This window comes from Microcaecilia unicolor, chromosome 9 (genome assembly GCF_901765095.1).
Source record: "Microcaecilia unicolor chromosome 9, aMicUni1.1, whole genome shotgun sequence".
NCBI classification, from domain to species: domain Eukaryota; kingdom Metazoa; phylum Chordata; class Amphibia; order Gymnophiona; family Siphonopidae; genus Microcaecilia; species Microcaecilia unicolor.
The window spans coordinates 29,107,264-29,131,220 of record NC_044039.1 but is presented as its reverse complement, the minus strand read 5'-3'; the positions used below and the strand labels follow the sequence as shown (position 1 = coordinate 29,131,220).

Here is a 23,957-nt window from a genome sequence, read left to right as displayed (position 1 = left end):
ACAGTTCATCCAAATTTCAAAGGGGTGTGTTGGGGGTGTGTTTTGGGCAGGACCTGTGTGGGACATGGAAAGCACCAACAGATAGACGTTTTTCTGCAACAATGAAACAAAATGAAAATATCAAGGGCCAAAATTAAGATATTTTTGGCTAGACCTGTTTCAGTCTTGAATAAGTGACCAAAAGGTTACCCAAATGACCATATGACCACTGGAGGGATTAAGGCATAATCCCTCTTACTCCCTCAGTGGTCACAGACCTCTCCCATCTCCCTAAGATGTAAAAGAAACAGAGTACATACCAGGCTCTCTATGACAGCTTCAGATATAATGGCCATTCTTGTTTCAGCAGCAAGCAGGTCCCAGGTGTAGCCTAGTGGGCAGTGCAATGGACTGAAGAGAAGGGGACCTGGACCTATATCCCACTTGTGGTAGAATGTGTCAGCCCTCCAAAATGCACAAAATACCTACTGTACATATATATATATATATATATATATATATATATATATATATATATATATATATATAACGCCTACAAGCTTGAAGGTTATTGTAGTGAGGTACAGTTGGTTTTTCTCTGTTCCTAGAGGGCTTACCATACAATAAATGGGGGTTATGGTGAGATGTGTACCTGAGACCTTTTATATGAAGTCCACTGCAGTGCTCCCTAGACTGCCCCACTGCTCTGCTGGGATGTTGTGTGGCCAGTCTAATAAGATGATGGCCCCCAGACACCCCAATGGCTGATTTTGGGGCATTTCTCTCTTGGACTTTTATTTTTCCAAAATGATCCCAAAAGAAAAGTGCACAAAACGTCTAGAAAAAGGAGATTTTTGAACCAAAAAGATAGATGTTTTTCAGTTGGAAAATGGCTATGTTCACCACTCGATTTTTTGGACATTTTTAGCAAAACAGCCAAAATCAGAGTTAGATCCTCAGAAGCTTAGCCGAGATTGGGAGGCAGGGCTGGTGTTTGGGAGGCAGAGCTAGTGCTGGGCAAGACTTCTACGGTCTGTGTCCTGAAAATGGCAGATACAAATCAAGGTAAGGTATACACAAGAAGTAGCACATATGAGTTTATCTTGTTGGGCAGACTAGATGGACCGTGCAGGTCTTTTTCTGCCGTCATCTACTATGTTATGATATTGCCTCTAATAGAAGCCTTGAAGGCATCCCACCAAGTGGCTATCGAAGTATCCAACTTTGCTATGAAAGCAGTAGGCTCGAATAGCTGTTTTGCCTGACGCAAAAAAAAAAACCTTCTTTATTAATCATACATAACAGGATTAAATCTCCAGTGGAATTCCAATTTTTTTTTAAGGGAAAATGTCTATTATAATTTGGATTGCAGCATCATCTGAAGCCTCAAAACAGTTATTGGATAAATTTTGGTATCTAAAATCTTGGGAGTTAAAATATTAGAAGTAAGAAATCAATGCATGAGTGGGTATTGTGTGGAAGAGAATAATAAGCAAAATCATATTTAGAAGGATGAAATAATCTCCAGATATCAAGAAGTTGTAATCCTTAAATACTAGTGGAAAAAATCTTTCTGCTTTTAGAGGTAAGAACAGAACATTTAGAGCCCTGTTTACTAAGCAGCGCTAAGGAAACATTAGCGTTTTTAGTGCACGCTAATGATTAGCATGCACTCAACACTAAGTTGCCCATAGAAGCATATGGGTGACTCCAGCATTTAGCGCGTGCTAAAAACACTAGCATGCCTGAGGGGCCCTTTTACTAAGCTGTGTAAGCGTCTATGCATACCTAGCATGTGCCAAAATGGAGTTACCGAATGGCTCTTGCAATAATTTCATTTTTTGTGTGGAGTGGAGGAGTGGCCTAGTGGTTAGGGTGGTGGACTTTGGTCCTGAGGAACTGAGTTTGATTCCCACTTAAGGCACAGGCAGCTCTTTGTGACTCTGGGCAAGTCACTTAACCCTTCATTACCCCATGTAAGCCACATTGAGCCTACCATGAGTGGGAAAGCGCGGGGTACAAATGTAACAAAATAAATATGTCCAAAAAATAATTTTTATTTTTGGACGCATGTATCGGACGCGTGCAAAGTGGCATTTGATGAGCATAGGTCATTACCACCTGGTTACCGCATGAGTCTTTACCACTAGGTCAATGGCTGGCAATAAGGTCGCAGACCCAAAATAGACGAGTGGCAATTTTGATTTTGCCGCACGTCCATTTTCGGCAAAAATTTTTAAAAGGCCTTTTTTACAGGCACACTGAAAAATGGATCGGCACATGCCCAAAAACCTGCGCCTACACTACCGCACGCCATTTTTCAGCGCACCTTAGTAAACAGGGCAATAGCTGGGTTCAACAGAAAATTGAAATCATCACTGCAAATGATAGGGATGCCAGGAAATGATCATAGATTATTAATCATGGGGCCCTTCTACAAAAGGGCAGTAGTAGCAGTGCCAGCTTGGCATGCGGTGATTAGGACCCTGGGGGATCCTGATGGTAGTTCTGACTCCTGCTGGGCACCAATTCCAGCGCTAGAAAATAGTTTTTTTATTTTCTAGTGCCAGGGCATGCCCAGTGGTAATCAGGCAGCGCACACTGGAGCCCCTACCGCCTCCTAAATAGGAAGTTGTAAGCAGGGCTGCCGAGAGGGGGGGCAAAATTCCCTGGGCCTGGCCTCCAACGGGGGGGGGGGGGGGGGGGACGGTGCTGGCAAGCTTCTTCCGGGATATCGTGTTAATGCAATCATCCGGGTCCCAGCACACAGGAGAAGGAGAAGTCAGACACAGAAGGTAAGGGAGCAGGTGGCCCGAGTGTGGGGGGGAGGGCGGCAAGAGTGTATGTGGGGAATGTGTGAGTGTGGATGGGCGGCACCATGGCGGCCCAGGTGGAGGAGGGGGCGGGCGGTCTTGCCCCGGGCCAGGCTATGTCTCTCAGTGGCCCTGGTGGTAAGGGCTCCCCCAGGAAATGGCCATGCAGCAAGTGTTTAACTTACCGCACAGTCATCTCCTTATTTATTTATTTTTAGCATTTGTATCCCACATTTTCCCAACAATTTGCAGGCTCAATGTGGCTTACATTTGCCGTAATGGCGGTTGCCATTTCTGGGTAACAAAATTGCAAATGGTAATGTGTTAAGTTGCATACATACATGGTAACATACACGTAAACATACGTGAACAGATCATGGTATAGATATATATCATGTGCATATATATGTTAAGGAAGAATAAATTATGGTAATACATGAAAGTTCCTGAGTAAGAAATTGGAAGAATAAATTATAGTAATACATGAACGTTCCTGAGTACGAAATTGGGTTGTGTCATTCTTTAGGTCATCGACTATGGAGAGACCATATTCGACATAGAGATTGAAGTGGTTATGCTTATTAGTGGTAAGGAGGTTGATCAGTCAAGTGATAAGATTTCAATTATGTCTATGTCGTGTAAAGTCTTATTTTTTGGTGTTTAAGATGGGTGTTTAAAAGAAAAAAAGCCTTTTACCGGTGGCGGTAAAGAGGGACCGTGGCACAAGGCAAACCCATGTGCCGACACCACTGCAGGGCCCCTTTTGCTGCTGTTTGGTAAAGGGGGCCATACATCTTGAAAAAAAAAAAGGGATCATACCTATTTGGATCATACGTATTACAAAACACTACAGGGGATTGGCCAATAAGAGTGTTAATTATAATCCATCTACCCTCATTATCAGAATATTGTGAAGTTAAAGTAAATGACAAAAAAAGAAGTAGAATGAATTGCTGTAGCGTTTTTTTTTTTTAACATATAGCAGGAAAAACAGCTGCCAGGAAATATTTAGTATGATTTAGAAGATGATAATGAGCAGCATCTAAATGAGTTTCCTGAATGAATAGAATGTCTGGGGCAATTCTATTAATATAAGAACAAACTTGACTTCTCTTAAAAGGGTTGTTTAATCCTTTATATTTAGGGAAATTATTTTCAACGTGTTAGCCATAAGAGGTCTAAAGGGAAAAAATATATATCATCAGGGTGTATAAGAAAGTATCCATAAAAAAGATTTTTTTTTCAGTGCAATTAAAAACATCATATAGATATGCAATCTAACACAATGGAATAGAAAGAGAGCAATCTGCTCATATGAAAGAAATTGAACTATATAAGAACTAGCAAACCATGTAAGTGCCAACATGAGAGAAGAAGGAAAGCAGTAGACATCTCAAAATGAGATTATAACAAAAACAAAAAACTTAGATCAGAATAGTAGAGATAAGATATGTACATTGAAACTAATATCAGGACATCAAAGGATATGCAAAACAATATTCAGGTAATAAAATGTTAAGCAAGATCAGCATGATAACATCTGAGAAGGAGAAATCAAAGATTAGAGGTTACCAGAAAAATATTAATTATCATTCAGAAAGATAGCAAACCAAAATAAGATGTATATTCAAATACGGAAGCAATTATTCTTCATCAAGACAAGAATACAATGATCACACTTATGGAGATGCATGATTTCTGTACTTAATCCTATAGAACATGGTGCAGAGAAGTTATACTCAGCATGTTGATGTTATATTTACTCAAGTTATCAAGGCTAACCTGTAAGAACCCCTTGGTTTCCTGTTTTGTTTCTGTTCAAACTACAAGAAGAACATCTATAGTGGAAGAACACCAAGGTCCCACAAAGAGTACAGGATGTAGAGAACAGTGAGAGATGGACAATGCTTCTAAAGGGCAGACCAGAAGTATTTCAAAGGTGCAAAAGCACAGTGTATTGATGAATAAGGACTCAACACGGTACTGTTTTGGCCAACAGATCTACCTCTGGAGTCTTGAAGCTTTATCTTATAAATAAAACATCTGATGGTCCAAGTATGACAATGAATGTCAAGAACGTGGAAAGGATGGTCTTGAAAAAGACCTCTGATAACGTTTATATAGATGCAACAATAATCTCTGGATTGTTTTACAGATGGCACTCTGAAGCCTCCATAGAGTATTGCTGTATCTATATAAGCTGCTGATCGAAACACATTACTGTTTCAAGTCCATATTCAACAATAAACCATTTTTTTGCACCTTTGAAATACTTCTGGTTTGTCCTTTGAAAGCCATTATCCATCTCCCATTGTTCTCTACCTATTGGACAGACCCGACACAGTTTGTGTTTCGGCAAAAACTGCCTGTATCGGGGGTGTTGAGACAATACACAAATGTCCAAAAAATTGCATAAAATAGCAATAAAACACTTCTCAATCTGAAGATGCCAAAAGATGCCACAATTACAACTGAATTCCAAATATGAAACCAAACCGCTTTGCTACAAGGCCAGAAACTGGCAGAGTAATACCTGACACAGGCAGTCTTTGCCGAAACGCAGACCGTGTCAGGTCTGTCCAATAAACTTGAGTTGGCACCCCTATCTTGAAGGCTCTTTGTGCTTTTGTTCCCTGCTCTGACATGAGTGTACCTTGGTTTCCCTCTCCTGTGTCTACTGTTACATGGATTTGCGCAATTTTGGAATAGCCTATAGCTGTTGACCATGCGCATCAATCCTGTTTTCTACAGTCTCCATTCTCAAAGAGAGAGAGAGTTCAATTGTTTTTTTAATATTAAGAATGTCTTCCTTTAGATCTGAGAAAGATTCTTTGTTTTCAGAAATTAGATCCTTCAGTTGACGCAGTTCTTGGAGTAGGATGTACATGGTGACTTCCTCTTGCTTGTCCGGCTGCAACTTACAAGGTGACAGAGGTTCTGGTTTTTGTCTCTTAACTCCTGGATACTGAGAGGTAAGGGAGTCAGATTTTGTATGTTTCAATGCAGCCATGAATCAGAAACAAGATAATCCAAAGTTATTTATGAAATAAATAATCTGACTGTATGATGATGATAGAGAAATCTCAGGGATAAACCACGCAAAAGCTCTAAGCCGCCATTTTTCCTGCTGCTCACTAGCATCCCCTTACCACATATCTTTCTGCATGGGCCCTTTAAAGTGGTAAAACTTTCTAGGCTCAACCACTAGAGAATTCTATTTTATGAACAGCAACCTCCAGTGTTGCTTCATAGAAACATCATTCTGCATCACTCCTTTTCTAGATTTTTACATTTTTGCTTTAATTCCTGTAAACTATCATTAAACCAGGAAGTAATCTTCTTCCTTGAAATTGGTCACATTATCACAGGTGCTATCTGTTCTAGTGTTATATTGCATTTGTTTTGTTCTACCAAAGAGATATGATAAGATCAGGGTCAGTTACAGGTGAGCCCAAATAAGACAGCAATTGAGACCAAAAATTGACAGCATCACCCTTGCCCTAGACAACCCCTTTTCTGCTGCAATTTAACTCCTGATAATCTCAAAAATCTAAAACCATAGGCAACCCTGTTTGCTCTAAATGCAAGTTTAAATCCCTCAGTAAGATACAACAATTGGCCTTCAACAGTGATTGGAAAATAAAATCATACAGTGGTTCTTGAATCAACAATTTGGGTCCGGGGGTGAGGGGGGACATGATAGATCATAATACAGCTTAATTTACCATTTACCTTACTGAGAGTAGTCTTCAACTTCACGTGTAAGGGCTTTAAGTCCCTCAAAATGTATAGGATCTCGTAAAATTACATTTAAAAATGTTTTATAAATAATTGCTAAGCCGTTCCTTCATTTCTTCATCCTAGGCAAATGTATAACTTTATAACCATGAGGGCTGTTTCTAACAATATAGGATCCCATAGGATCACCTTACCCAGTGAAATAGTCACAGGGGACCTGGGGAGCCTGGGGGGGGGGGGGGGGGGGGGACAGCCCTATCATTAGCTAAGATGAACAAAAGCAACATTTTTCAAGCCACTATCTGCCATGAGTTCCTGGTCATATGATAACAGGCCTGAGTTGAGACCTGTTATCATATGATGCTGTGACTAGGAACTTGTGATATTCCCAACTATAGTCATGCAAGTACAATTACGGCAGGATTCACAAACCTGCAGTAACTAAAGACGACTACTAGGCTTGACTATTGTAACATTGTTTATTCTGGCATCCTGATTTATTTGCTTAAAAGATCACAAACGGTTCAGAACACAGCTGTGCACCTACTATCCAGTGCCAAATATGATCATGTCGCCCACCACTCTTATTTCATCACCATTGGCTTCCTCTCACCTTCTGGATTCAATGTAAAATCCTTAGTTCAAAAGACATTATTGACACGTATATCCCTTCATCTCTCTTTCCTTATTACACATATGCACCGGGCCATGCTCTTCATTCTTCATATGAATCACATCTCTCTGTCTCCACTGTTCATTCTGCTCACTTTGAATCAACAAGGCAGTCTTCAGTTTTTCGTATTGCCCCATTTTTATGGAACACTTTGCCCCTTTGTCTCCGTGCTGAATCCTCCCACACCAAATTTAAGACCTACCTTTTTACACATGTATACAACCAATCCTTGGAAAGCTGGAACAGTCGATAGGAGTCAGTGCACTGTGTCAACTTCTGTTCTACAGGCTGTAGATACTGTGTTTTGGCTTTCTTTAGGGTTTTTCTATGTTTTGTCTTTTTCTTTCTTTTCATTGAACTATGAAATTTTTGGCATTCATTTCATCTTTTCTTATTTTGAACTATTGTAAACTGCTCTGATGGTGTATATCAAACTCGATTAAACATAAACCATAGGTTTATAAATCCCACAGTAATGTTCTTGCAGCCTGGATAGTTTCCCTTTGAAGATAAGCTACATTAAAAAAGTAAAATACTTTGCAACTAGACAGGATATTTGAAAAATTGCCTTCAATATCTGTATCAGCTGGATGAAAACTATAAAAGAAAACAGAATGAACTCAAGATTCAGAATCGACTAGGCCTACATTTCTTTACATTGCATTTTGCAGCACTTTTCAGCTACATATTAGACATGCATTTCCAGTGTTTACATTCTTGATGCCCAAAACTAAGACCATGAGGAATAAAAAACAATTTCAGACACAGTAAACTTACCTGGTATAAAGCAGATTTCTTTAACTGTTTAGCCACATTTTCTTGAAAACGTGGGCAGGATTGCCATGCTGGGTAGCTGCTGAACTTAATGTTTTTTCTATTTCCATGGAACAAAATCATCTTTTGCCTTCCACTGTAACTAAAGCCACGTATACTTTTCAAAGCAGGTGGGCTTGGATTTAAGGCAGGCACTGATGCCTTTACTTCAAAGTCCTTCATAGTAGCATTTTACACCTTACTTCCACTTAGTTCTCTTTTGTTAAGGCAGCAATTGAGAATAAAATGAAAAATTTTCAACAAATAACAAAACGCATGAAGAAATGAAGTGTTAACTTGGGAATTATCCATGCAGTTCCTAGTGTTGATGTTTTCTCATGCATTTTAAAGTAGGGAATGAGATTATCCTGTAAATGATAAACTAAGGGAGGAATGCACACTGCTAAGGCCTAGAAACATCAAGGAATGTAATCAACAGCAAATGGAAGCTTTATAAACAAGAAAGGAATCACCTTCCAGCTTATTTTCGAAAGAGAAAGACGCCCATATTTCAGCCCAAATCGGGAGATGGGCGTCCGTTTCCCGTGGGCGCCCAAATTAGTATAATCGAAAGCCGATTTTTGGCGTCCTCAACTGCAGTCCGTCACAGAGACGAACAAAGATCACGGGGGCGTGTCAGAGGCGTGGTGAAGGCAGGACTGGGGCGTGGTTATCGGCCGAGGAGAGATGGGCATCTTTAGCTGATAATCGAAATAAGAAGGGCGTTTTTGATGAGAATTTGGTCCGCTTTATTTGGACCCTTTTTTTTCAGGTCCAAGTCCCAAAAAAGTGCCACAACTGACCAGATGACCAGCGGAGGGAATCTGGGATGACCTCCCCTGACTCCCCCAGTTGTCACTAACCCCCTCCCACCAAAAAACACGCACTTTAAAAACTTTTTTCCCAGCCTGTATGCCAGCCTCAAATGCCGTACCCACCTCCACGACAGCAGAATGTGTTCTATCCTCTGACAGCCTTTCCCTGGTTCTGATGTGGGTCTCGGGTGAGTGTGACATCTTTTCTGTTAAGGGCACTGCAGAGTCACATCAGCAATGCATTGTGGTGGATGTAGGGTATTGGGCTCCGTGATTCCACTAGCTTGTGTTAAATGCTCACGATGTTGTTAGTTGGTAGGCTTTACTCCCATGGTGCTTTTCCCTCTGCTTACTGGGTCAGAGTGTGCCCTGTTTTGTTTCCGGTAGTCCATGAGGTAGTGGCCATTTGTGTAAGACACTTTTAGATCCCTTTCATGTGTTAGCCACGTTACAGCACTTAGTTCTTACCTTGAATGTTGCTGAAAGAGGGCATTGTACACCATTCTGCCAGCTCGGACCTACTGCTAATCTCAGTACCAGCGAGACTCGTTGCCAGTGGGGCACAACCTCTGATCTGCAGTTAACTGTGAGTAAACGTGCTTATTCAAATAAAGGACGTTTTCAGTGAGATTAGTGTTCAGGTGTGAACTGCTGTGCCAAGGTTATACAAGGTTATAAGGGGTATACAGGCACACCAGTTATAAAGGAGCGCATTAGTTCACCAAGCCAAGTGAAGCTAAGTGTCTTACCAGTATATTTACATGATGAATTTTATGAGTGCAATACATATGATAAACGTATTGTAATGAAGATTAGCATAGGAAGGAGGGGGTAGGAGTCTATGATTGGAATGAGACACACGAGCAAGGATTCACCACGGGAGTGAAGTGAGCAGTAGCCATGTGCAATAATATGAGACTCCACCTCACCTATAAGATATAAGTGGTGTATATAATATCCTCCTATATATCTTTTTGTTTTAAGGTTATACAGCAGCAACAAGTCCTGTCCCTGGAGCACTTTCAGTGGGTACTGCAGTGCACTTCAGGCAGGCAGACCCATGCCTATCTCCCCACCCCACCCGTAACACTTGTGGTGGTAAATGGGAGGCCTCTAAAACCCACCGTACCCACATGTAGTTGCCCCCTTCACCCCTAAGAGCTATGGTAGTGTTGTACATTTGTCCCTCCCACGACCAAATGGCTTGGATTGGGACGTTTCTGAGCTGGGTGTTTTTAGTTTCCATTATCGCTAAAAAAAACAAACGCCAATCTCAGAAGGGACCAAATCCATGGCATTTGGTCCGTCCAAACCGTATTTTCGAAACGAAAGATGGACGCCCATCTTTTTCAATAATACTTTCTTGTGAAGTAGCAGTAAATGATTTATATGAGAATATATTATTGTTTTGCCCCTTCTGAATAATTTGACTTACTTTTCTATACAGGACAGACCAAGCTAGCTACTGAAGTCTAGTTTAACAAGATGGCCACCCTGTTGTATACATTTTATCACCATCATGGAGTAATATATGTGGAGTGCCTCAAGGATCACATCTTTCAACTTTACTTTTTAATGCTTTTTTATGCACTTTAGGTTTCTTGCTGCAATGCAAAAATTATTTTACATTACATCTATGCAGACAATATTTCAGTTTTGATCCCATTTGATCACTTCCTGTTTCCTCACTAGCGGACACTGCAGAGGGAAGCTTGTAGGGCTGGTGCAGGCAGCAAAAATGAGTTACTGTGACCACCATGGACACCTCTGAGGTACATCAGGAGGAATGGGGGGGGGGGGTTAGAGAGAGGGGTAGCTAATAGTCCATAGCCAGGGGAGGAGGGTCTGAGAGGAAAGTTTTTTAAAAAACATGCATTTTATTTATCTACCAGGGGGGAGGTTTGAAGGGCCCACCCAAGTTAAATCTGGGCCCACCCAAAATATCAGATCTGTCTATACCACTGCTACCTGCCAATTAGACAGTGTGCACTTGCTGACAACTACCCTCATCCTATTAGGGTCAAAAGAAAGAAAGAAATCTGGGAGGACTTTCTGAGAGTTTCAGTCTGCAATAGCCAAGGCTGTCTTACAGTCCAAAGATGCACTGTGCTTTCGCCTTCATGGGCATGAAGTTTGGAAAAAAGGTTGGCAGGACTATTGACTGGTTAAAATGGAAATCCAGCACTATGTTAGGAAGGAATTTTGGATGGATACATAGAACCACTCTATTGTTGAAAATTGTGTGTAATGTGTATCTGCTACTAGAGTTTGGATCTTACTAATCCTATAAACTGAAGCAATAGCCACCAAAAATAAAGCATTCAAATTCAGGTACAGTACAGTCTCGATTATCCAAAGTATATGGGACCGACCCATTTTCGGATAAGTGAAAAGTCAGATAATATGGAAAACCTGCAAAAACCCCTCAAACAATGCCTAAACAATTGCATACAGTTCCCGATTTTCAAAAATTGTTCTAAAACAAAGAGTTTTAATAGAAATAAATGTGATGATGTCACCGGGGGAGGGGTCTGTCAGATATGCCAGATGATCGGATTAACAAAGGTTGGATAATCGAGACTGTACTGTACTTCAGATGGCCTAGTGATTAGATCACTGGACTTGACATTCCACTGTTGCTCTTTGTGATTTTGGGCTAGTCGTGTACCCCCTCAGATACATCAGCATAATTTCTTCCACTTGGAATAGGTAATACTAGATACCAAATTTTAGACACTTGCTTGTGTTGTGAGCAATATTTTTGTAGGTAAAACATGTCCAGTAGTGTAGCTGAGCAATATGATATTACTGTATAAACATTTCCTGGATCAAGTCCTGAGTTATGAAGTTAGCACTTAAAGCCCATGGGGGAAGAAAAAAGCCCATGGGGGAAGAAAATCATGATCACTGCTAACGGTGAAATAGTGACCAGATTTAAGGACAATGCTTCAGGGTTCCAGAAGAAGCCCTTGTACATGGCTCCTAGTCTCAGAAGTCATTGCTACAATGACCAGATCAGTAGAAAAGTGGGTCTATTAAAATAGGAGGGAAACTCCCAAGCAGTTGTGGAAGAAAAAGGGGAGCAAAGGAAATTGAGCCAAAATGACGTAGCAGAAACTCTCAATGTCCCTTCTATAGTTCTGTGAGGAACATTCTGGAATCCGTGCTCATAACTAAACCTTAGAAATATGATGCAACAGAGAATGGGCTTCCTGGTCACTTTCAGGACAGGAGGAGCTACTTCATAAATTTGGAGGGAACTATAAAAGGGCCTGGCAAGCTAGCACCCAGGGTCTTTGCTCCACATGGAATCTAGGGTGTAAGGAGAGTCTGACAAAGCCCACAACTAGGGCACAGTAGAGCCTGAGTGCTGCACCAGACGTGACCAACTCAGCCACACAGGGAAGGCAGTGGTCACCCGTATGCTGGCTAGACTTGAACAAGCAGCATGCTGCAAAGCAAGGAAGAAAGAAATGCACAGGCAAGGGAGATCTGTGGAATCCAGCAACAGACGAGTCGGTATACCAAAGCACAGATAAGCATCTGTTAGGAGGAAAAGAACACTAAAGTTGTAGGAAGGGACCTGACACTCACGCTCATCCCTGCTCTGTATCCTGAGGACTCAATACTGAGTGTAGAAAGGGGTCTGACACACAGAGGTATCTTTACCCTGCTGGTCAGAGAGCTACTTGGTATATAATTTACTGTGTTTTTTTACCCTTGTATTCTTCTGGAGGAGAGCATATGGATCACCCCTAAAGCGTATCTCCAGTCAGGAGATATAGCCTTTATGTTGGAGAGCCTGAAGGAGAGAGAGCTTATAATTTGGTGTCCAGAGCAATACATACACTGTTGGCCCATAATTCAAGAACCAAAGTTCATCCAAACAGACTTTCTGTCTCTCCACATAAATAGAAGAATAAGAGGGTACCTGCCCTGAATCTACTAAGAGAAGAAGAGTAAGAAGGAGAGCTCCAAGTCCAAGAGTTTTAAACCATCACTTAAATTTTGCCTCTATGCAGTGTTCATCTGCATTTAAGACTGTAGATATTTTATTTTTGAGACTCAACTAATAAACAGCATTTTACTTAAAAATACTGGGTCAGTGTTCAAAAGCACATATCCAGATAGCAGCTGCTGCTGCCCAGATAAGTATCACTTACTGGGATAGTGCCTGGTACTGGGATAGTGCCTGGTCAGAGCATAAGTGGTCTCAGAACTCATCCAGGTAGCAACAATTTTCAATCTACTGTCTTCATAACGTATCCATATAACTTAGAATAGCCCTTTTGCTGTCCTAAGTTATCTGTTTAGCAAACCGAGCATTGCTATAGTCCAGATAAATTCCGGTATTGACCACATTATCTGGATATTGGGCACCATCTACTATCTAGATTCCATTCAGGCTATTAATACTGGTTCACAAAATAGTGAACCTCTTTTTATATACTGTTATCTAATATACACACTGTGTTCTCAGCAAAAGTTATTAGTGATACTGTCCTTTAGGGTCATTACCTTAGATACTATCTACCATTCAGTCATTGGTGTCATGACACCTACTTTGTGGAACTACCTTCCATTGTACTTTAGGTTAAAACTCTCTTACTAAATTTAAGGTTGGGCTGAAGACATTTTTCTTTTCAAAGGTTTTTGCAACCTAAGTTGTGTTTTATGTTGGCTATTTTGGTATGGTGGTCAGGCTGGGATTGGGTCCCCGGGATGTACAGCAGCAGAGCTTCACTTTCTTCCCCATCCTTCGATTATTGTAAATTTCTTTTCCCTTTATTTTATTGTGTTTTGGGCTATGTTTTATTTTTTTTAATTGATTTTATGTAAACTGCCTAGATGGCCCTCCAACAGTCGATATAGCAAATAAATATGAAACCTGAATCTTGGCACTGAATATTTGCATTTTTTTCACTGCCATGATCAGCATTTAATAGAAACACCGACTGTAGTAACTGAATACAGTCTGTCTCGACTACTATTTGCTTTTTGTGCATTTATCCTCATGCCCTTTTTATTTATTCTAATTTAGGCCCTTCACTTAGTCTCCCCATATCCACTACGACCCTTTAGTTTGTTCTAGTTGCTTTGTTCTTCTGTTTTACTGTATCTTTCCATACAAATTTCTTTTTGTGCAGCGCCTCTAAAGCTGCCTCTCCACCTCAGTGAGAGACTAGTACGGAAACAAAAGTAGATTTTAACTAGGATAGGAGTGCATGCTTTTAATGAACTCCTAGTGAATAAGAGGCAGATATGTATTTGGGTGCTTCAGTGTTCATTGGCAGAGTCAAGGTTATTAATGAAAGTATCGGTGATGAATCTTCCTGCATGCTCCAAATATCTATTTTAGGCTATAAGAAAAATTTGATTTTTTTTGTACATTATCTACCAAACATCAATTTTTATAATGATCACTATTAGGATTGTACTTAATATTTTCTTTTGAACAGGCACAGTGAATTTGGGAGATGTGATAGCCCATAAGTTTTACTTTTGTTTTGTGCTTTGAAAGAAAAATACTTGTGCACATAGATTGAATTAGCACAAGTCTGAAACTTGTGAGAGCAGCACCGATTGTCAACACCTCAACCCTGGCTTTTAATATCTGTAAATGTTTTCAAACAGTACATTGCTTTAGGAGAAATCTGAAAACAGGTAAAATAAGAATTTTAAATAGCAGAATGTTTAAAGTTGTTTTTTTTTTAGTCTTAGTATTTTTATTGATTTTCATTGTACAAGCAAGACAAGAGTTAACAATCTTAAAAACATCGTACAAGAACAAAATTGACTAGAAGTCGACAGAGAAGAGAAGACCACAGTATTACTGATATCAGAGCAAGTTATGTTCTTCACTGGACTAAATTGCAGCTCTAGAAACATAAAAAAAACCTTCAAAAGAAAAATAAAACAATGCCAATAAAATAGGCCTGATTATGTGGGTCACTAAGTACTGTGTATTTCCCCTGTAGCATTTCATAGCAGTTACTGTTGCCAAGGGAGGCTTGAGCCTCTCATTATGTATGTTTGTCTTTCACATCAGAGCTGGTCTCATTCTTTCTATGTCCCAGAACTGTAACAAAAATCAAAATAAGGAATGGGTCTCCCATTATTACACAAATACCTACAAAGCAGAGGGAGTGATCCCGGTGGGTCGTGGGGGTCAGCCCTCTAATCATTTATGCACTTGCTCCAGCAGACCCCTACCTTTTGTAACAGGGTCAAAGCCAAGACCTCTGCTGAGTGTCCTCAGTGCAGAATTAACAAGTGTGACAATTTGTGGTCCCCTCCCACTGAGGCCCCTGGTCCTGCCTGCTTGAATGTTGTAAATAGAGACATCTGGATGGAGGCTTTTCACTGAAGTAATTGAAAATGAACATGGATCAAGTTCTGGCCTGTTGTATTCATAAATCTTGAAACTTAATTACATTAAAGGGAAATCTAGGGCCCAGCTCTATGGAAACCGCAGATCCTATCAGGCTCTCTGATCATGAACCTTTAGGATAAGTGTTTTTTCATCTCATCTGCACCAACAGGGTGGGGGGCTCTTTTTTTATTTTTCTAAATGTAATGGTGTTAGAACACTCCAGTGAAATTTAAATAGATTTATTTAAAAATCTATTGTTTGCAAGTATATTTTAAGTTCATTTTCCATCAGTTGGCAGTAATAGGATGTAAGCCAGCAGATACATATTTCAGGAATTAAACTGAGTCATTTTACAACTTTCGTGATTTGTTTTAAAATTGTGGAGGACCTGAGAGACAAGAGTTGGAGTGTCAAGTTATGTTTTTCACTTCATTTTCATGACGCACATTAAAACCAAACAACCAGGATAATCTTCGTCCATATCTTTAATATTCAGGTAATATGAAATATTGCTGGTGTATTTTTCATTTAATTATGTTTTCAGTCATGGGTCCTGCAGAAAACTGTACTTTGGATATTATAAATTTTCCTGTTTCTTCCATATACATATTTCAGTTAAATTTATCTTTACAATAAACATAAAACCACAGCACTTTACAATGATTTTTTAAAATAAAGACAAAGAAAGCATCTCTAAAATATTTTAACTGCAATTTTTTTTTGGGGGGGAGGGGAGAGGGTACTAGATTAAGCTGCAGAATACATAATCCCTTTGGACTCCAGAGAACAATGTTTCCATGTATCCCATTTACTATTCCATGAAATTTTATATGAAGGTCTGTACAGTAGAAAATGAAGTTGGTTGTTTACATTGGCCTCCTGTTAGTCAAATGAAAGGCACAAGAGTGGCCTAGTGGTTAGGGTGGTGGACTTTGGTCCTGGGGAACTGAGGAACTGAGTTGGATTCCCACTTCAGGCACAGGCAGCTCCTTGTGACTCTGGGCAAGTCACTTAACCCTCCATTGCCCCATGTAAGCCGCATTGAGCCTGCCATGAGTGGGAAAGCGCAGGGTACAATGTAACAAAAATAAAATAGATACTATTGGAGATTCTACATGGAATGTTGCTATTCCACTAGCAACATTCCATGTAGAAGGCTGCGCAGGCTTCTGTTTCTGTGAGTCTGACGTCCTGCACGTATGTGCAGGACGTCAGACTCGCAGAAGCCTGTCCGGCCACATTAGTGATCTGCAAGGGCTGACTTCTACATGGAATGTTGCTAGTGGAATAGCAACATTCCATGTAGAATCTCAAATAGTAACAACAGTGGACGAGTGGTCTAGTGGTTAGGGTGGTGGACTTTGGTCCTGAGGAACTGAGTTCAATTCCCACTTCAGGCACAGGCAGCTCCTTGTGACTCTGGGCAAGTCACTTAATCCTCCATTGCCCCATGTAAGCCACATTGAGCCTGCCATGAGTGGGAAAGCGCAGGGTACAAATGTAACAAACAAAAAAAAAAGCAGTCACAAGGATAGCTACTGAAAAGGAGAAACTATGCAATGTAGCAAATCAAGGGCAAAAATGTGAATTTAAAGATATAAACCACTAAATAAAAAATGAGAACTATGCTTATGACAATCCACAGTCATAAGAGGAGGAAAATGAACAATTGGGATAAGCAGTTTTTTTACTAGGTCAGTTTATGGAGATGGTACTTTAGCTCATTTTCATGGTTCTTAGTATGAAGAAAGAAAAATCATAGCCTGATATTCATGCAAAGCTAAGCCTCTAAATTTAGGAACTAGATTTACTAAAATGCAGCCATGCTTAGCACATCTTGAGGCACTTAATGCATTATTGCATTGCCTAAAATGGGCTTGAGGTAAACAATTCACATCAATAAATGTATTTTAGCATATGGCAACATGGTAGCACCTTTTAGCAAATCTATCTCCTAAGTTAGATGACTAGATTCAGTCAAACATACGAGTCTAAGGGGTCCATTTTCAGAGCAAGTTACTCATTTGCCCACGATTGGTGAAATCATAATTCACTTATCTGCAGTACATATTTTTTAAATGTATAAGGATAATATTGGGCTATATGTGTCTTAGTGAACTAACCTGCTTATTTTCGAAGAAGGGCGGGAGATGGCTGGCCTTCTCCTAATGCCGACCAAATTGATATAATCGAAAGCCGATTTTGGCCGGCTTCAACTGCTTTCCGTCGCACGGCCAGCCAAAGTTCAAGGGGGCATGTCGACAGTGTACCGAAGGTGGTACAGGGCGTGGTTAACAGATGGCTAGCCTCGGCCAATAATGGAAAAAAGAAGGCTGGGCCTGACGAGCATTTGGCCAACTTTACTTGATCCCTTTTTGTTCATGACCAAGCCTCGAAAAGGTGCCTGAACTGACCAGATGACCACTGGAGGGAATAGGGGATCACCTCCGCTTACTCCCCCAGTGGTCACCAACCCCCTCCCATCCAAAAAAAAAATTAAAACACATTTTTTTTTGCCAGCCTCAAATGTCATACCCAGCTCCATCACAGCACTATGCAGGTCGCTGAGCAGTTTTTAGTGGGTACTGCAGTGCACTTCAGGCAGGGGGACCCAGGCCTATCCCCCCCTACCTGTTACACTTGTTGTAGTAAATGGGAGCCCTCCAAAACCCACCTGAAACCCACTGTACCCACATGTAGGTGCCCCCCGTTACCCTTTAAGGGCTATGGTAGTGTTGCACAGTTGTGGGTAGTGGGTTTTGGGGGGGGTTGGGGGGCTCAGCACCCAAGGTAAGGGAGCTATGCACCTGGGATCAATTTGTGAAGTCCACTGCAGTGCCCCCTAGGGTGCCCGGTTGGTGTCCTGGCATATGAGGGGGACCAGTGCACTTCAAATGATGGCTCCTCCCACAACCAAATGGCTTGGATTTGGCCAGGTTTCAGACGGCCGCCATTAGTTTCCATTATCGACGAAAACCAATGGCGGCCATCTCTAATGTCGGCGATCTCTAAGGGCGGCCCAAATGTTGAGATTTGGTCGGCCCCGACTGTATTATCGAAATAAAAGATGGCCGGCCATCTTGTTTCGATAGTACAATCGGGTACGCCGCTTTATGGGGCCGTCATTAGAGATGGCCGCTCTTATAGATGACTGGCCCCATTCGATTATGCCCCTCCTCACAACCCAATGTCATCCTTATATAAAGGCCTTGTAGGGGAGGGGCTGAAAGTGGTGCCAGAAACTACTCACTTAGTAGTAATGGCCATCAATTTACAAGCCCTATTAGCATTTGATACATGCAGAAACCACCACATACATTTATCTTGCATAAATGTCTAAGTACCTATTTTACAAAGCTGGGATATGCATGTATCAAACCCAAGGGTATGCAAATAGTGAGGGGGCATGGGCTGGATATGTTTTGGGCAGGATAAGGGCATGGCAAGATTCAGATGGAAAGTAAACATCTATGTCCTAAAAGAAAGACGTTGGGAGCTACACCTGCTACCAAACACATTTAGAATTTTGAGAAACAGCTGATATAAAGCATCACTCCAATGGAGGGACTAAGAGGGTTGCTCCCTTAATCTTTCAGTGTTTTTGTCCCCCCCCCCCAATCCAAACTGGAAAAGGAAACTGATTATTGTGATACCATCAGGATAATAACTGGTTATGTTTCTAAGATTGCAAGAGTGGAGGAGTGGCCTAGTGGTTAGAGTGGTGGACTTTGGTCCTGGGGAACTGGGTTCGATTCCCACTGCAGGCACAGGAAGCTCCTTGTGACTCTGGGCAAGTCACTTAACCCTCCATTGCCCCAGGTACAAATAAAGTACCTGTATATAATATGTAAGCTGCATTGAGCCTGCTATAAGTGGGAAAGCACAGGGTACAAATATAAGAAAAATAAATAAAATAACTGGTTATATGTCGGCACATAACCGGTTATCTTTGTGATCTTAGAAAGATAACCAGTTATGTGATCTTCCTGTATGTTATGTCGTTACTAAAATGTTTGATATGCCTCCATTTCTATAAAACTTCCAAAGGAGAAAAATAAAAGCAATTTTAACCTGGTTCTGAAAATTTGTAGGGGTTACTATACTAAACAAGAGGAATGAGGCACTGTGGTACACTCTGTAAGGGAATGCTGGTAAATGGTTCAGTCCACCTATCTACTATTAGCAACTACAATGAACATTCTACCAAGGAAACACTGGTATGACTATAATTCAAGAAGAAAAAGCACCAAAGGCCATCATATGTGGACAATGAAGAGTTATTTATTGATAGATCTGACAGGGGCTATATTTTGGCATCAATACACCAGCATCGGGGGTCGAGGTAAACCAGACTCCTAAGAAATGTTTCCAGAAAAAGGATAAACAACATACAGCCATGGCACATTTAAGCCAGTGATCAATGCTGTAAGAATCTAAAGCATAAGAAAATCAGTAGACCACCCATTCAACCCAACTGTGCATTCACGCAAAAAAAGAAAAACTCATGCGCATCGGATCTATTAATAAAGGACTCTTGATTGTCCTACACTTAATGGCCCTTGGTGCTTTTTCTTCTTGTCTTTATGGGCATACTTTGATCCTCTCATCTGTCATATGATTATAATTCAAACATCCAGCCTCCTAGGTACTAGTAACCTTTATATGGCTCATGAAAGGAAAGGACCTTGGGTAAGAAGAATGGTTTTCAGCACTGATCTGTCCATATGGACTATGGGGTGCAATGATGATGATTCTACCCCACCAACCTGCCATATGGACCCATTGACAAGTTAAGTCACTTACCTGTAACAGGTGTTTTCTGTCAACATGTTCAGAATCACTCAACATTACAAGAAACTTGTCCATTCTTAAGGAGTGGCACAAGTGGATTGACCAGATCACAAAAATCGGTTGGTCAGTACTGCTTAATCAAATGCACTGTCCTCTGTCAATGGAGGAGTGATTCAAGCAGCAGTGAGATGTGAAGGTGTTAAGTGGCAATGATCTGATGCTTCACATATGCTGTCTAGTGAAACAGACTTCAAGAGAACTGAAATAGTCACAATGGCTATCACTTGACTCAACTAGCTAGACAGATATCAGTTTGCTCTTAACAAACAGCTGTGCAGATTTCCTGATAGATTCCATTCAAGACAATAAGTGAGAGCCCATTTGCAGTCATCCAGAGTGTGGAAGAATCTCCTGAGTGGAGCCTTGTGTTGTTTAGAATAAATAGTAGCACATGGAAAGTGTGACCACTTTTTCTAGGAATTTATTTTTATTTGTTACATTTGTAGCCCACATTTTCCCACCTATTTGCAGGCTCAATGTGGCTTACATAGTACCATAAAGGCGTTCGCCAGTCAGTTGATAACAAATACAGGTTGTATTGTGGTCGAATGAGGTAGGTGCGTGTCAGGCACCGTGAAAGGTCGAAAGGAATGAAGATTGTATATTGTTCAGTACGATCATTGGTTGTGCTTTGTTGCTGGGTGTAGGGATTTATGTTGGATTGGTGGGGAAAGCCTTTTTGAAGAGGTTGTTTTTTAATGATTTTCTGAAGTTTAGATAGTCATGGATTATTTTTACAGCTTTTGGGAGTCTATTCCATAGTTGTGCGCTTACGTAGGAGAAGCTGGATGCGTAAGTTGTTTTGTATTTAAGTCCTTTGCAATTTGGGTAATGTAAGTTTAAGTATGATCATGATGATCCGATTCTGTTTCTGGTTGGTAGATCTATAAGGTCTGTCATGTATCCTGGGACTACGCCGTAGATAATTTTGTGAACAAAGGTGCAAATTTTGAAGATTATCCGTTCTTTGATTGGGAACCAGTGCAGCTTTTCTCAGAGGGGTTTAGCACTTTCGAAGCGTGATTTACCAAATATCAGCCTGGCAGCTGTATTTTGGGCTGTCTGGAGTTTTTTTGCGAGTTGTTCTTTACATCCCACATTTAAGATGAGTATGTAGTACTACTTTAATTTTATAAAAATAATTGCATGGTTCATACATGGCTAAGGCTTGAAGCTCACTGATTCTTTTTGGCAAAGTAGCTACAACTAGAAATAGAAATTTCTGAGTGAACTACTTGAGGGAGGAAGATACCAAGGGCTCAATGGTAGTTTGATAAGAGACAAAAGAATGAAATTCTAGTCCCATGGGACAAAAGGCTTTGAATAGATGGTTTAACATGAAGAAGCCTGTTCATGAATCTCAAATGATGGACATTAGGATACTCATGCTCTATTTATAAGGATATGATAAGCAGAGAGTGAACCGAGATGCACTCTTATTGAGGACATCTGTAGTCCCCAGGCTACACGGCTGATATTAATACTGCACTGTGGTTTTAAAGGAACTATGGAAGAGGTATTTTCTATTAGTGAAACACCAAGCATGGGAAAGTCTTATGGAAGATTTTCTGGCTGCCAAGATGTTTTGAATCAGAGGTGGCAGAGGCAAATGGCATCTTACACATTAACCATTTATGAGGGAATGAACTTTTGAGGGCCAGGGTTCACTTCATCAGATGCATGATGGGTAAATATACATGAATATGCATGGGGAAGAGGGGATATATAGAGAGTATTTAAAAGTGAGGGCAAGGTGTGAAAAGGGAGTGATAATAGCAGCATAGTACAGTTAGCCCTGGTGGGTGAAAGAGAACAAAGACAGGATGACCTCAGAATAGTTAGATCCATTCGCACCGTAGTGGGCCATGAATCCATTGTTCTTATTTAAGCATAGGGTGATTGTGTTAAGGCTTTTGATGAGTTCCTACTCAGCAGTTTTACAATGGAGTATCTCCTTGAAGTTCATTTATAGGAGTATGGCAACTTAAGATCAGAGTGTCCTGGAAGGTTGAAGCGTCCTCTTACTGATTTTTGAGTGTTTCCATTCCTAAAGCCAGATTTGTGTCCATGTATTCTTGTTCTAAGATACTGAAGCAGAAGGACATTGCTGGCAAAAGATGATATATATTACATTAAAGGAGGAGAAGATGAATGAGGCCCCAATTTTGTAGTTAATGTTGTTGGGTCCTGGGAGTGCTACCTGGGTAGATATGAGTACAGAGTTGGCATCTGAAATTCTAGCAGAGTCCGGTTCCTAAGTGGGTGTCATTGTACAGTTTCTGGCTACTGGTGAGTATCCATTTGAAGTTAGAGGATTGTTGAAATGCCACGATGGGGCTGCCACCTGAAGCCTGTAAGACTGTAGATCCTTGATGATACATTTTAATGGTTTCAACTGGGAACATAGTACCATATGTTACTACGTTCCCAGTTGAAACCATTAAAATGTATCATCAAGGATCTACCATCTGAAGCAGCATAGGCAGAAGCAACTGGAGACTGTTCCTACCTATGCTGCTTCCAATCCCAAAATGGCCACTGGGACCTCCCATGACAGTCTCATCAGGCTGCTGTGGGAAGTCCCTACAGCCATTTTGACTGATGAATCTGTGGGGGCAAGAAAGACTGGGGATTGCTCCTGTCCAGAAGAAACCACTAGCCACTAGGCTGTTTAAAGCAAAGGTAAGTCCAAGGAGGGTCTTTGGTGGCAGGGCAAAAGGGTTGGAGTCAGGGGCCAGTCAGCCAACCTTCTTATGGTAAAGGAGGTGTGGCGGCAGGAGGCCTGGAATACCCACGAGGTGCTGTTTTCAGTTTTAGTTCTGGTTCCAGAGAAAACTCAGAGATGAATTTCAGCTGCAGATTTGGTTTGGTCTCAACCAAAACCACTGGTTTCAGTCAGCCTCTAAAATGCAGAAAAATGCAGTCCCACACCTTCCAGTATAAACTTTCTGTTTTGGATGGGACAGGAATGGCATGCCATCAGTGAAACACTGAGGTCCATAGCCCACAAGTGTTTTTTTTTTTATTGTCTCTTGTGCTTCTGCTGGTATGTTTCTGTTTATTCAATTTGCTATACCACATATGCAACACATGATGGATATACAGTGGGGGAAATAAGTATTTGATCCCTTGCTGATTTTGTAAGTTTGCCCACTGACAAAGACATGAGCAGCCCATAATTGAAGGGTAGGTTATTGGTAACAGTGAGAGATAGCACATCACAAATTAAATCCGGAAAATCACATTGTGGAAAGTATATGAATTTATTTGCATTCTGCAGAGGGAAATAAGTATTTGATCCCCCACCAACCAGTAAGAGATCTGGCCCCTACAGACCAGGTAGATGCTCCAAATCAACTCGTTACCTGCATGACAGACAGCTGTCGGCAATGGTCACCTGTATGAAAGACACCTGTCCACAGACTCAGTGAATCAGTCAGACTCTAACCTCTACAAAATGGCCAAGAGCAAGGAGCTGTCTAAGGATGTCAGGGACAAGATCATACACCTGCACAAGGCTGGAATGGGCTACAAAACCATCAGTAAGACGCTGGGCGAGAAGGAGACAACTGTTGGTGCCATAGTAAGAAAATGGAAGAAGTACAAAATGACTGTCAATCGACAAAGATCTGGGGCTCCACGCAAAATCTCACCTCGTGGGGTATCCTTGATCATGAGGAAGGTTAGAAATCAGCCTACAACTACAAGGGGGGAACTTGTCAATGATCTCAAGGCAGCTGGGACCACTGTCACCACGAAAACCATTGGTAACACATTACGACATAACGGATTGCAATCCTGCAGTGCCCGCAAGGTCCCCCTGCTCCGGAAGGCACATGTGACGGCCCGTCTGAAGTTTGCCAGTGAACACCTGGATGATGCCGAGAGTGATTGGGAGAAGG

General features: G+C 41.1%; 1 protein-coding gene and 1 long non-coding RNA gene across 2 annotated transcripts in view; one reads left to right on the top strand and one right to left on the bottom strand.

The window, feature by feature from the left end:
• The window catches only part of LOC115477560, a 239,357-nt gene extending 231,050 nt beyond the window's left edge, over positions 1–8,307 (bottom strand). The window contains exon 1 of the mRNA XM_030214514.1: positions 7,981–8,307. Coding sequence (XP_030070374.1) covers positions 7,981–8,199 — 219 coding nt within the window. The 5' untranslated portion in view covers positions 8,200–8,307. The remainder of the gene's footprint in view (positions 1–7,980) is intronic.
• On the top strand, positions 375–17,897 carry LOC115478198. Its single transcript, XR_003943460.1, has 3 exons — positions 375–437; positions 1,045–1,049; positions 17,864–17,897. It is a non-coding gene; the product is annotated as an uncharacterized LOC115478198 (long non-coding RNA).
• Positions 17,898–23,957: the final 6,060 nt, after the last annotated feature.